Here is a 13,681-nt window from a genome sequence, read left to right on the forward strand (position 1 = left end):
AAGATGACACTGAACTCTACCCATTACCCATTGTCCCAGAGTTTAATAATCAGGTTGTCTTTGACTGTGTATTTGTATCTTTGTCAATCTCTTTCTCTTCAATTGAGGTTATGCTGACCATGCGGAGGACATGCACAGGATGATGGAGGAGCCACTCCAAACACCTGCTGCATCTCACACTCACCATCATCAAAGTATTATCCAGCACTTTAACTCAAACTCATTAGTAGACTGCCCACATTGGTGGTTTTGCATGTTTTTGCTTATTAACAACAAACTCAGTACACTACAGTACTGGTGTGAACTAAAATGAATATCTAAAGGTAGGGAAATAAATCTAAAAGCCTAGGATAGTTAAATTAACAGATACGGTCAGTGATTTTCTCTGTTTTTCATATTTTTGCTACACAATCCAGTGCAAGAAGCTAGCAGAGTAGTGTAAATGCAGAATGTGCAGTTGATTCGTTCTTACTTTCGAGACAAAACAAGATTACTGTTCTAAGCCTTTGGAGCTCTTTTCTGTTTACAAGGGATCTCACATTTTTGTGTGGAAGAAACATCACCCAGTGCAGCAGTGTGGCTCGCTGCTGTTTTTAATCATTTTTAGACAGTGGATTTCTGTGATACAGATGAATAAGCTAAATCGGCTTCTTGATTCACAGATATTACAGTGAAATTCATTGTTGGTTTCAGTCTGTATGGGATTTATGGAAAATAATATAGACAACATAGAAAATTAGTGGCCTTTTTCTTTAAGATGATTTAAAGCTGAGGATGATACGTTTTATTTATTTATATTACAGCTTTTTACAGATGATGTTTTACATTTAAATGTATTGAAAACGTCAGTGATTTTGAAATGATTTTATATATCAGTATCATTAAGGTACACATCTATACCATTTGTGATTTTGCAGTTATTGTTATTGTTAATGGATGATAGAAATCATGCAAAGCCAGTAAATATGGCATTTAACGTAAAACATTCAGGTACTTTTGTCAGACTGAAGCTAAGAGGGTCTATGGTGCTATAACATTTACTGAACCCGTCCTTTTTTAATTCTGCATTTAGGTTCCTCAGTCTGGATGAAACCAGGATTCACTCAGAACCCTAAACAGCATCTAAGCCAGATCAATACAAGCAACTCAGGTTGCTCACAAATATCCACAGCAGCATCAAACCAGCACGCTCACCATGAATCTGCTTCCTCATCTCAAATACCAACAGTCAGCTTTGACCTTGGAAATGAATGGGACGACTTTGAAGATGAGAACCTGGTGCATGCAAGTGACACTTCATATGACTCATGTACAAATAATGCCGCACCTCAAATCCAGCAGCCTATTGAGTGGAACACCACAGGTAAAGTAAAGTTGGAGTTTCTCACAGAGAACTTTAAAATGTGTGTGGATTGTTATGTTTTCAAGCATCTGCTTGTAATTAGTTATACACATGTTCTAATCAACTATTATACTGTCTGATTATACATCTGATTACACAATGTGGTATAATTCTTTTATCATGATTTTGAAATGCATAAATACATTTTTGTGTAGGCTGTGCTGCTACATCAGCACCAGCATTTCTTGGACTCTCACACCTCAAACCGTGTATAACCACTGCCAGACCTCCACCGAGGTAAGGCCAGAACCAGGCTAATTTTGCTTACAATTAAGGCAAACTATTTGTTTCAAATGCCAGTAATCAAATAATGTGTGAAAACCATAAAGTTTACTTTGAGGCAATACAGTTGTCCAATGAGTTTTCATGCTCCTGTAAAGACAGTAAAAACCTGTTATATTTTGGTGTTTTATTTCAATTTTACCAACGTTAAGCCTTGAAAACAGAAAAGTCAGACCCTCACCGATCACAGTCAGACCACAAAGCAGAATCACACTTGAGTGGAATAAAAAGGTATGTTTCTGTCTATTAAGAGTAGTGATGGGTGTCTGTAAACATGTTATTGTTTTTATAATCTGATGTATGGTCAGCATCTGACCAACAGTACCTTGACTTGTGAAACATTTGTCTCTTTTCTCATGGTGCAGAGACCAAACATCTTCAGTGAAGAGACCGCAATAAAAACACCAGATAATCTCCTCAAAGAGACTCATGTTGCCCCAGTGACCAAAAAATTTGATTTCTTCTCAAGAATAAGTGACCCATCTAATGTCAGCTCAGGTCTCAGTGCAAGGTAGAGTAAATCATAATAGCAAGGATTCATATGTATTTATTTATTGGTATATTTTCCTTAGCAAAAAATCAGTAAAGTACTGTTTGTAATATACTTTTAATAAAGTTTAGTTAAGTAACGTATACCCATCCTCTCTTTTTTACATACTGCACGTTCAGCACCGACAGAAAAGAGGAGGAAGCGTTCCTTGGGATATTTGATGGCATATTTTAGGAATACTGCTTGTGCATCAATATGTTTTAAACATAATGAGGTTTCTTCATGTTTGTGTTTATGTTCCTGTGTTCTAATGGTTCCAATTGTTACTACTGTAATTTATGTATTTTATTTGTTATTTATTTAATAAAGGTTGGGTTCATTGGATTATAGAGTGCATGTATTTTCAAAATAAATTCTCACCATATAAATCAGCTTAAATCTGTAACTTATTTAATAGGTTTGTGATGGTGGTCAAGGTTTTAAGTATGTAAATAAATCAGAAGGCCATCTTTTGAGTTGTTGTGTGTATCTGTGGCTAAATGCGTTATCTTACAAATAGGAGAAAATTTTAGCAAAAGGTTTTCTAAACTAAAAGAGAAGTTTTTACTGAGACCATGATCATCCAGAGAAGGGATGGAGTTGGCTCTGTTGCTGTGGTTGTTACTGATTAATAGTGACTGGTCAGTAGGTCGTATTCAAAGTCATCAATATATGAAACCATGAAAAGGAATAGATTAAATAGATGTTTTGTGAATAAAGTGCTACAAGAGTGTCCATCTGTACTCTGACGCTAAGGTTTAGTCCACGCAGCACCATGTGCAGACCACTTCATACCACGTGGTTTGTGCTGCCGTAACGCGAGATCTGTGACGTCACTTTTAGCGCGGAGTTTGTTGTTGGCGGAAAAGCTTCAGGCTGAAAGTGGACAAAGAGCTTTATTGAGACTTACATATTTGAAGCTTCACCGATGGAGCAGTAGGTTATGACAGTACAGGGTGTTCATGACATGTTCGTTTAAAAGACTGCTCTTTTTCACGACCAGCTAGAAGCGGTGAGTTTGTTTTTGTTGGACACCGGCTGTCGTTAGCTAAGTTAGCCTGACACTCTTTAGCTTAGATTAATAATATTATTATTAAATGTCGTTAGCTCTACGTTACCAATTTCTACTACGTCTGCCTGTTTAACCAGATAGCTGGCTAATAACCACTGAATACAGTTCTCCACCGCGTAACACTACTTCCAGCGCCGAATAACCGTATGGTGAACACGAAGGAAGTTTCTGGTTTTTGTCATTAACATTTCAAGTCTAATTTGAAGGTTTCTTGGGCTTTTTACCTACGTCTTTCAGATGGAAGTGTCTCCTGTCTGCACAGAAAGCGTCAGCAAAGATGGATGTACTATCAAATCTGGCCGAAGTCATAGGAAGAGCAAAGTCCCCAGTGAGTTGTATACTTTACTACAACCTGTAGACCTACGCTGATTTGAGTGGAGAAATATGACATTGTCCACAAAAATGTCTCCCACAGTGTTACTGTTTTCTGTTTTCTTCCAGGGGATGTGGAGATGGATATTGAGTACCTCTACAAAGCTGTTCCTCAGCTAGCCAAGGTTTTCCGTATAATAGACAAAATTGGTGAAGGTAAGTGCTGTGCATTACATTGTGCACACTGTCACACTGAGTTCATAGTGAATAGGTTGGTGGAATAGTTGCTTGTTGATCTCTTTGGATTTACTGGAGCAGCAAACGAGTTCATGATGTGTGTTTGTGCACTAGGTACATTTAGCTCAGTGTACCTGGGTGAGGCTCAGATGCGGGATGGGAGGAGAGAGATGTTTGCCCTGAAGCACATCATCCCAACCAGCCACCCTACACGCATCGCTGCTGAGCTTCAGTGTCTCACTGTTGCTGGGTGAGTCCAACAATACTGTGTGTTTCTGCATATAATGGGATGTTTTCACTGCCTCGACTGTCAGACAGTCTTTTCAATGAAGTGACCAGCTAATTTAATTTTTTGTTTTCAGTAACATTTGAAAATACATTTATAAACTTTCTTTAAAGTATTCTTTATGTCAGGACTTAGCCTCGTAGACAATGATTTTTATTCTTGCCACTGATGTATGTGTTCTAGTGCTGACACGTACGTGTAGGAGTTATGTGGTCACAAATTTCAAAAATGGTGAAATAAAAATCGTAGCAATATCAAAACAGTTTAATCTCTTCTCTTTATTTTTAATTCTACAGCAAATGGGTGTGTGGACTCCTCATTCATTTGTTTGGCTAGACATATTTCATCATGCATTATTTGAATATATGAGTGTGTATTTGTATATTGTCTTTTTTTTTTTTTTTTTTTTTTTACTGTGAACTGACTAACCAAGAATAGTATCATCATTCACAGTGAAACCAGAGAACTGAATTATGTCAACTCAGTTTGTTTTCATTTGTTAACAGGGGCAGAGAAAACGTGATGGGGGTCTCGTACTGCTTCAGGAAAGAGGACCACGTGGTGATTGTTATGCCGTACATGGAGCATCAAGCTTTTGTGGTATGTACATTGTCACATATTAATTTCTGTCACATACATCCAGTAGTAGCTTTCTTGTTGCAATTCTTGTTATGTGTCTGCTGATATTTAACTAAAAACTTATTTTATCCAAACACAATATATTCATTAGGATATCATTGGCTCATTGAGCTTTGAAGAGGTCCGTCTGTACATCTACCACCTACTGAAGGCCCTGAGACACATCCACCAGTTTGGTATCATTCACCGAGACATCAAACCAAACAATTTCCTCTATAACAGGAACAGTAGAATGTGAGTAGTGGCACCCATGTTACGTTTCCACCTGATGATTTGATAAGTAAAAGTGTCTGTTTTTGCCTACTTGTAGCTTTTCATGTATTAATGGGGAAATTCTGACTTCTCTTGGTAGATGGAACAGATGGGCAAGTTTATTTCAAATAGGCACATTAATAAAGCATTTATGAATTTCCCTGTTTGTGTGTGTAGGTATGCACTGGTGGACTTTGGACTGGCTCAGGGTACAGCAGACACGCAGATTGATCTGCTGAAGGTGGTGAGGCAGAGGTCGTCTCAGAAAGGTGGAGGGTCCACAGGGAAACAGGACAGCACACAGCGAAGCAAAGCAGCACCTAAACCCTTTCCCAATAGCACCACCACAACCTCCACCTCACTACCTCCCCACCGGTCCGCAGCCCTTCCACATTCCTCTTCCACTGTCTCCACCACTACCACCACCTCCTCAGCCTGTCAGAAAGCACCGGTTAAAAAAATTTCTGTCAGCACATCCACCTCCCGTACAAAGCACACAAAGGTGTCTGTACTTAGTTGATATTTTTACCTTTACTAGTCTTTGATTATTTTCTTTGTCTGCTCAGAGCAGAAATGCACAGTACACTGGTGTAATTAAAGTTCATTGGATATCACAAGCTCAAAGTTGGGATAAGGATTTGCTGAATGACAATATCTGTTGTGTTTTCTGCACTAATGTGCTGGTGTTAACTAAATTCTGCCTCCATGTTTGTTTGCTCTAGGATTTGATGGGACTGCGTAAAGTGCAACGGCCTGTGTTTGGAGAGAGGAACCTGAACAGCTGCACTCCAGCTCCCTCAACCGCCAAACAAGTCGCCATCAAGACAGAAGTAAGAAGTTTAGAAGATCATGGAACATAGTGAACACACCAATTATTAAAATCTATGTGATACACTTTTAAAACATAAGTATACATTTTTAGTCATTCAGTCAAGTTTTACAAAAAGTATAAATCATGTCAATGCCAACTGTTACCTGGCAAAAACATCTTGTTTGAAGAATTTTCTGACTCTAAGTTAATTTCTATGCTTACAGTAAAGGGGGGGATGGTTGTGGGTCATGCAGACATGTATCTATCAAATCTTATTTTGGATCCCTGTTGTTCAGCTGGTAAGGTCTGCCAAAACAGAGGACCTAGCCAGCCGAAGGTTTACCCCTGCCAGCCGGGGCCCCGTGCCTGTCAGGACCCAGAGCAGCAGTCAGAAATCTCAGAGGATGGTTCAGCCAGGCATCACCTGTAACTGCTACCTTACTGACCGCGTCTGCAACATCTGCATGTCCAGGTAACAAAAAAAACAGAACCACTCTTTATTACAAACTGAACTCAAAAAGTGCATACACACAATATTTGTACATGCTTGTACAGTAACACATGAATTAGTGAAATGTTATAGATGTAAATAAATGAAATATTATGATATTTAAGTTGCTGACTAAAATAGGACCCTTGGCGAATTTTAAAAATGTACATACAGTAACAATCGAACAAGTGGACACACCTTCATCTTGAGTTGAATGAGAAAGTGTGTCCACTTGTTTGATTGTTACTGTATGTACATTTTTAAAATTCACAGAGGGTCCTATTTTAGTCAGCAACTTAAATATCATAATATTTCATTTATTTACATACTACATATTTTAGTCAGCAAATTAAATATAAAATTTCAGTTATGTTCTTATCAGAAATATGATTTTATACAGTTCAGGTTTAGTTGTCATCTTTATGTAAGGCGGCAACATAACTTGAAATAATTTATTTTTTTGTTCCAAAGTACTCACAAAAGACTCCAAATCTAAAACTGTGTGAATTCATATTTGATTTCTGCTCAGTGTGCTGCTCTCAGCAAATGTTTCTTTCATGTCCTTGTTTTTGACTGAAGGAAGCAGCAGGTGGCACCAAGAGCTGGAACTCCAGGCTTCAGGGCACCAGAAGTCCTCACAAAGTGTCCCAATCAAGGAACAGGTCAGTATCTCAAACTGTTGTTGCTTATATTGCTCTCTTGCTTGAGGATTTTGTCACAGATGAGCTGGAACCACAAAAATTCTCTAGTAGTAGTAAATAACAAATCAAACAAAAATGGACTCTGGCCACTCTTTCTGTGACTAATGTGGCACCGTCCTGTCTGCTCTGCCTGTTCTGCAGCCATAGACATGTGGTCAGCTGGTGTGATCCTGCTCTCGCTGCTCAGTAGTCGTTACCCATTCTTCAAAGCCAACGATGACCTGATCGCTCTCACTCAGATCATGACTATACGAGGCTCCAGAGAGACCATCCAGGCTGCTAAGACTTTTGGTGTGTTTATACATAATTTATTTTGTTACATGTCTGTGTAAGTGTTGTGTTCGACTGAAAGTGACAGTGAGAAGTCTGAATTCAACTGCACTGTGATCCATGGAAGGTTCTGTGTAAATACTAAACATGCACGGCTTTGACCTCATGTTCAGGTAAAGCAGTGGTGTGCAGTCGGGAGCTGCCTCGACAAGACCTGAGGACACTGTGTGAGACTCTAAGAGGACAAAGACGTTCACCAGAGGATGAGGTCACACCACTTCCTGGAGCAAGCAGAGACTCTACTACCACGCTTCATCATAAATTCCCAGATTATACACCTAGTCACCATCCTACTGAAGAAACAGTCAAGCTGAACAGAGGTGGAACAGGTGAAACTTCTCTGTCTCTCTCTTCTAATCGTCCAAAACACCAGAAACATTCAGGGAGCAAAGGAACTGCTAAGCAGAGCTCAGAGACAGACTGCAAAGCAGAGGAAGATGAGCAGGGCTGGGACGGTGTTCCTGATGAAGCCTATGACCTCCTGGACCAGCTGCTGGACCTGAACCCTTCCACTAGAATTACAGCTGCTCAGGCTCTGCAGCACCCACTATTCAGAGACCTGTAAACCTGTGGCCTGTCACTGACACAGAAATGCAGTTGTGGCTTCTCAGGCTCGGGTTCAGATTTAGAAATGTTCAAGTATATATGTGATGAAATTACCTGAACAAGATCTGGTACAGTTCCGTGTGCTTTTTTATGTATGGTTTTTATGAGTATGAATGATGCTGTCTGCCTCACTCTATGTATTTTGTAATAAATGAAAGTAACAAAACAAGTATTTATTGTATGTAAAGTCATATACATACAAATATCTTAATATTTCCTCTTTGCTTTTACAAAGAAAGTAACACACTTATTAGAAAATAATACAGCTTGTAACCTCTGTGTGGAAAAGTTGGAAAGTTTGTCTTTATTTGTTTTATAGACACTATGCAACATTTTATAGTTATATTAAAGTTTAAACTTCTAGTGAACCTGTTGAAAACGACTTAAAACAGTTGAAAAATGAAGAAAAAGTCAATAGGAGTTACATGATCCAGTATGTGTTTGAAATGATGACCTCACAAATGATTTCTGCTGGACCAGTCAGCCAATAGAAGACTTCTTTTTGCTCACTGAGCCCTGAGACGGGTTATAATGTCTGATAACTGGAGTCAAACATTGTTGTTCCCTTCGATGAGTTCCTCTAGCCGCACCAACACGCTCTCCATCATGTCAAACGTATGCAGGGCTGAGTGCAGAGCCTGAAATCACACATTAAAACTCAGTAAGGTCATCACGGTGCTTTTTTACTACTGCAGTAATCAAATGCTACTTAGTTGTTATATGAATCTGAAACAGTCACTGACCTGAATCTGAGACTCTGGTGTCATTTTAGGCAGCTTCTCATCACCAACAGACACAGAAAGCACAGACTCCTCTGTAGGAAACACATTCATTTCAGAGTTATTTTATATTATGTTAGGCCTGAGCACATAACTAATACCAAAGTATGTGAGTGACTGAAACTAAGCCTCAGCATCACTGTGAATGTTGGTGTCTAACCTTTGGCCTTGCCCTTCTTTGTTTCCTTGATGTTGTGGAGCTCCCTCTCATAGTGAGCTCTGGACATGTTCAACCCAACACGCAGAGGCTTTAGGAATGTATCCTCTATTTTATACAGCTCTGTCCAGATCCCGGTCTGTAACATCAGAACAACAGCAGCGATTGTACATTTCCAAATGCGATCTTCCATGTTTCAAGGGGCACAGGGGAAATTTGATACATCTTGATGTTTCATAAATTCAGCCACTTAATTCCTTTAGCAGTGAAACAGGTCACACCTCCTGCTGTGAGACTACAGTTTACGCCGCAGCACTAAAAGCTCACCTGGTTTTCTGTCACTTTGTCTCTGATGACCAGGTAACGCAGCAGGTTCAGAGACTCCATAACTCTGAAAAATATAACAAACATAAACGTGACAATACAACAAAAGACCTTAGAACTAAACCGTTTTTAATCAGCCGATGGTCTGTTAGTATCTGTGTATGTGATGAGTAAAGTGAAAATGCAGTGCGGAAATGCCAGACTGTCATGTTTTATACATGACAATGGAAAATATTGAAAAATGCTTTTTTTTTTTTTATATTTTGCTTTTGGGACAAAGAAGCTCAGGCATTAAAAGGTGATTACGTGTACTCAGACGGATTTGTGGACATTTCCTTTTGCCCAGTGCATGCTGGGATAGGCTACAGCTCCCGGTGCCTCTGAGCCCTTAGAAAATGAATGGCTGGAGCGTTGCAGTATATGTGTGCTGACCTGTCCAGGTACTGCAGCAGGTCCGTCTCTGGGCCATCTGGCAGACTGAGAACTTGGCGCAGCAGAGGGAGCAGGTGAGCCCCCTCAAACCAGGCGTTACCGTTACCTGGCTGAGAACAGACAAAGACGAGATTTTTAACAGCCCACACTTCTATTTAGCTCTTAGTTACTGCTCCAAATCCTGTAGAAGCAAAGCAACAAAGCTGACAGCCACCATGAAATTGAAAAAAAAAAATCATCTGACCTGCAGGGCAAGGTCAATCTGACTCTTGATGTTTTTGATGATGTAACCTTCGACTCCTGAGTGATTACTGGTCTTCAGCATGTACCTGAAACAGGATGACCTCATTATATTGAGGGGTGGAACAGAAAAACACATTTCTTGTTGGTTTCAAGTTTGACATGTGGAACTTACTGGAAGAAACTATACTTGGCTTCAGTATCAAACTTATCAATGCTCATCTGGAACACCTTCAGACCTCTGGTTCTCTGATAAAACAAAACAAAAAAAAAAAAACATATATACATTTAAAAAAAAAAAAAAAAAAAAAATCTATTTTCAAAATGCTTTCAGCCAAAGAATAATGGATTCAAGTGATAAACATGTATGTTGTTTCAAAAAGTTATAATTAACACAAAAGAAGAAAAAAAGCATTACCAATGCTATGGCATTACAATTACACCTATATGAATGTATACACACAGCTAATCCTACAGTTCCCATAAAATACATGATCTACAAATGGCTTACCAAATCCTGTCTCTGACATATCGTCATGACCTTCACCAAGTTCTGAAAATAAATGTTGACATTTATAACTAAGAATTATAAGAATAGTGCACAGTAATGAGTAGCAGTAAAACAGCACCACACTAGGAGATTCAAAAGCTGAAGTTAGCGTGAACAAGCAGAGGAGATACCTGAGGGACTGTGAGGAAGGTTTTAATCTCCAGCAGATCTGCAGGCAGACTGCCATCCTCCAGCCGCACCAGACTCTTCTCATACAGCTCCTGTGTGATGGACAACACACTTCTGGATTGGGATATGTGGTACGTTGTGGGATATAGTATCATTGGGATAGCTTATAAGCTACTGTATATTATCTAAGTGTTTTAAATGTTTGAAGTTTCACTATAAAACTGTGTCTGCCTTTCAATATCATGTCCTGTAACAAACAAGTACATTACACCAGTGATTAAAAAGATTTATTTTTTCCCCTCTCTAAAAATTTGGAAACCATAAATCTAATGTCCAGAAAGTCATAGCAATGAAAACAACCCTCATCTTTGTCTCAGGCTGACTCACCAGTCCTTTCTGAATCCTGCTCTCCTCAGATCTAACAAACAAAAAGTGGGTAAAGTTACGGGGTGTTAATATTGAAAGCAGGTCAGACAGCCAAGAGTCAAATTAAACCGTTATAAGACTTATATCCATTCAACAGCTTTGATTATAATGTGTGATGTATTCACCTGGACAGGAGGAGACAGATGTGCTCCATGTTAGACCGAAGACAGAACACAGGACTGTAGACACAGAGAGATTTCTAACAATCACTAACAAGCAGTGGGAATCATCATCGCTATAATCCAGCGCTAATTTCTAACCAATATTTGAAACGTAAAGTGTGTCAGTGGGACTTAATGGTGATAGAAGTTTCTTCTGTCCTACCTGAAAACATTGGGGAATGTGTCTGTAGCCATGTGATGGACAAACAGCAGGTGAGCCAGGCTGGCCAGAGACTCTTTAGGGTAACGCACCTCCTGCTCTAGAAAGCCTGGAACCTGTTTCCTCTTCAGCAGGGGCCGGAACACGAGACTGGGGAGGGGCTCTCTTATAGCACTGAGGGTGTCCTGTAAAAACCAAGCACACGGGGCCCATCACAACATTTACGCTAACGTTACAGGGTGATGCCAGCTCTTCAAAGAATGGTCAATTCATTTTCATTTCATATGGTTTTTAAAGTAGCTGTACCAGAATCTCTGAGGCAAAATCCCTGAGGGGAGACACAGCCAGAGTGTCAGGGTCCTTTAGTTGTAACTCCAACAGAGGGTGACTCAGAGTCTTCATACAGCTACAGAGCAGAAAAACACAGTGTCCTCAGTATTTCACACAGTTTTTGACTATAAACTACTGTGACACGACGTGCACTATAAGCAGGTATTTTCTATGCTGGTGTGTGTTTAAACAATTTAAACTTCTCACTCACAACTTCAGCAGCTCCGTCCGCAGCTCATCCTCTACACCCGCCACCTTGTTCGTGCTCTCGCTCAGCTCTTCACTGCTCAGGAGGTTTTGCTTGGCCTCTTGGACGAAGGGCCTGACAAAGGATATCAGGCTGGTGCAGCAGCGGCAAAGCGAGAAGACGTCATCCTCCTCTTGCTCCTTGGTGTGAGGTAGAGGCAGTTTGGCCACCTGGTCCAGCACGGAGGACAGGGTCATGCCCAAGGACGAGGCTTTGCGGGTGCCCAGACAAAGCAGAACTGAGAGGAAGAGACGTGTGACAAGAGGAGGAGAAGCAACTGGAGAGGGCTGTATTTAAGATGGACATGTGAAGGACATGCAAAGGAAAACTGGCCTTACCTTTCTGTAGAGGGTTCAACAGCAGGTGAAGGCTCTCTGCTATGGTGTCAGGGTCATCCTGCTCCAGCTGCTCCAACAGGCCAATCAGCAGCTCTTTAGGTCTGCAGGTCTCGAAAACCAAAGAAAAATCCAGCTATACACCCAGCACAGCCATCTACATGCTGCTCATGTACATTCAATTCAAAGCATCTATACCGAGGACGAACAGACCTCTAGCAGGTGGTTGAAGATGGCCAGGCATTGAGGAAGGCTCTTTTCTTCTTTCTTGAGCAAAACCTTGATCAGGGATGGCAGCAGATTCCAGCCCAAACATCTCACTATGTCCTATAGAAAGAGAGGAGCATCATGTGCAGCAAAGTGCTACAAACTTATATACATGTCAACAGGCTGAAACTGTCGGGGTCAGCATTGAGCGACGTACCTGATTCTTTTCATCAAGAACAACACTGAGGACTTGCGTGCTGTTTCCCTCCGCTATGCACGACCTTCCTGCAATCGTGAAGACATCATGATCCTCACTTGTGTAGCTGTCATCAGGGAGGCCTTGCTATGTGAAGGAGTGATGAATAAAAATAGATGTTTCATTGAAGAACTTGATTTATTTATTATTGAATATTGAGTAATAATTTTTTTTGCCACTTTTCAAGCAAAAACAAGTAGTTAAGCCCATGATCAAAATAAACATTAGTCAATTAGTAGTCAGTAAAATTTTAATCCAACTTTTTTTATTTCAGATATAATCAAACCTCTTTCAAAAGAATGAAGCATGGTTATTAGAATCAGGTAGATGGAGCAGACTGAAGGCTTTGCATGCAGCTAAGTGCAGTTTAAACACACAGAGCTAGAAAAGAGGTATCACTGTTGCTCACTGTGTAAATGCATTCAGATTTCTTGTCTGGTATAAATGAACTGTCTTAATGTGTTTGTGGAGATCCTTGGCTAAATACAGAAATGTGGTAGGTGGTGGGATGTAGTACAGGAGCCTGGACTCACACATCTCTGGACCACATCACTGAACTGCTCCAGAGCCATCCCTGCTGTGCTCAGGTGGGCTTTATGCAGGAATCCTCCAAAACAAACAGGACACAGTCACAAAACTGCACTCCATAATAAAACCACGTGGCTGTTCTGGTTTATCATTTATATGTGCAAACACCTGGATCATAGATATGGATAAGGTCAGATAAAACCTCATGCCTCTGTAAGGAGACTGGGCAATCTGTCAACAGAGACCTGGATCAGTATAGTCTCTGTTTCTGGGTTAGCTTAGCCAATCCGGTTTATATAAACTAAATGAACACTGTAGCCACCACTAAGCATTGTTGAAGAATATAAAACAAAAGGACAACACTGAAGTAAACACTCACCTTAGCAGCACGTTCCCCGGATCACGGTGAAAAGCACCATGCTAACCGCTCTATTGTCCCTTCCGGCCTTCCGTAGAGTTAAATACGTCGGG

At 40.3% G+C, this 13,681-nt stretch overlaps 3 protein-coding genes across 4 annotated transcripts in view; 2 read left to right on the plus strand and 1 right to left on the minus strand.

The window, feature by feature from the left end:
• hfm1 (helicase for meiosis 1) overlaps positions 1 to 2,558 on the plus strand; it is a 15,930-nt gene extending 13,372 nt beyond the window's left edge. Inside the window, exons 35-40 of the mRNA XM_026312851.1 lie at positions 108 to 194; positions 1,073 to 1,363; positions 1,558 to 1,639; positions 1,837 to 1,915; positions 2,050 to 2,195; positions 2,354 to 2,558. Of these exons, the coding sequence (XP_026168636.1) occupies positions 108 to 194; positions 1,073 to 1,363; positions 1,558 to 1,639; positions 1,837 to 1,915; positions 2,050 to 2,195; positions 2,354 to 2,408 (740 nt within the window). The 3' untranslated portion in view covers positions 2,409 to 2,558. The remainder of the gene's footprint in view (positions 1 to 107; positions 195 to 1,072; positions 1,364 to 1,557; positions 1,640 to 1,836; positions 1,916 to 2,049; positions 2,196 to 2,353) is intronic.
• Positions 2,559 to 3,044: 486 nt separating this feature from the next.
• Positions 3,045 to 8,050, plus strand: cdc7 (cell division cycle 7 homolog (S. cerevisiae)). The gene is made up of 12 exons (XM_026312853.2): positions 3,045 to 3,225; positions 3,523 to 3,613; positions 3,727 to 3,813; positions 3,949 to 4,084; positions 4,627 to 4,720; positions 4,851 to 4,993; positions 5,189 to 5,513; positions 5,734 to 5,841; positions 6,119 to 6,294; positions 6,892 to 6,974; positions 7,155 to 7,304; positions 7,457 to 8,050. Exons 2-12 carry the CDS (start codon positions 3,523 to 3,525, stop codon positions 7,906 to 7,908), a joined length of 1,845 nt encoding a protein of 614 aa, XP_026168638.1. The 5' UTR covers positions 3,045 to 3,225; the 3' UTR covers positions 7,909 to 8,050.
• A 178-nt stretch (positions 8,051 to 8,228) lies between these two features.
• Positions 8,229 to 13,672, minus strand: glmna (glomulin, FKBP associated protein a). Of its 2 annotated transcripts, XM_026312854.1 has the most exons (19): positions 13,590 to 13,672; positions 13,216 to 13,289; positions 12,644 to 12,769; positions 12,433 to 12,546; positions 12,223 to 12,331; positions 11,849 to 12,122; positions 11,614 to 11,713; positions 11,311 to 11,492; positions 11,112 to 11,165; positions 10,948 to 10,978; positions 10,563 to 10,652; positions 10,393 to 10,434; positions 10,057 to 10,130; positions 9,886 to 9,970; positions 9,642 to 9,751; positions 9,213 to 9,276; positions 8,889 to 9,024; positions 8,693 to 8,763; positions 8,229 to 8,587 (listed from the first exon to the last, which is right to left on the minus strand). In XM_026312854.1, the coding sequence occupies exons 2-19, from the start codon at positions 13,252 to 13,254 to the stop codon at positions 8,498 to 8,500; spliced, it is 1,791 nt and encodes a 596-aa protein (XP_026168639.1). In that variant the 5' UTR covers positions 13,255 to 13,289; positions 13,590 to 13,672; the 3' UTR covers positions 8,229 to 8,497. The 2 variants fall into 2 exon arrangements, with proteins under 2 accessions (XP_026168639.1, XP_026168640.1); XM_026312855.1 differs by lacking the exons at positions 8,229 to 8,587; positions 8,693 to 8,763 and having other exon boundaries at positions 9,642 to 9,747.
• Positions 13,673 to 13,681: the final 9 nt, after the last annotated feature.

Source organism: Mastacembelus armatus, chromosome 17 (genome assembly GCF_900324485.2).
Source record: "Mastacembelus armatus chromosome 17, fMasArm1.2, whole genome shotgun sequence".
Classification (NCBI taxonomy): domain Eukaryota; kingdom Metazoa; phylum Chordata; class Actinopteri; order Synbranchiformes; family Mastacembelidae; genus Mastacembelus; species Mastacembelus armatus.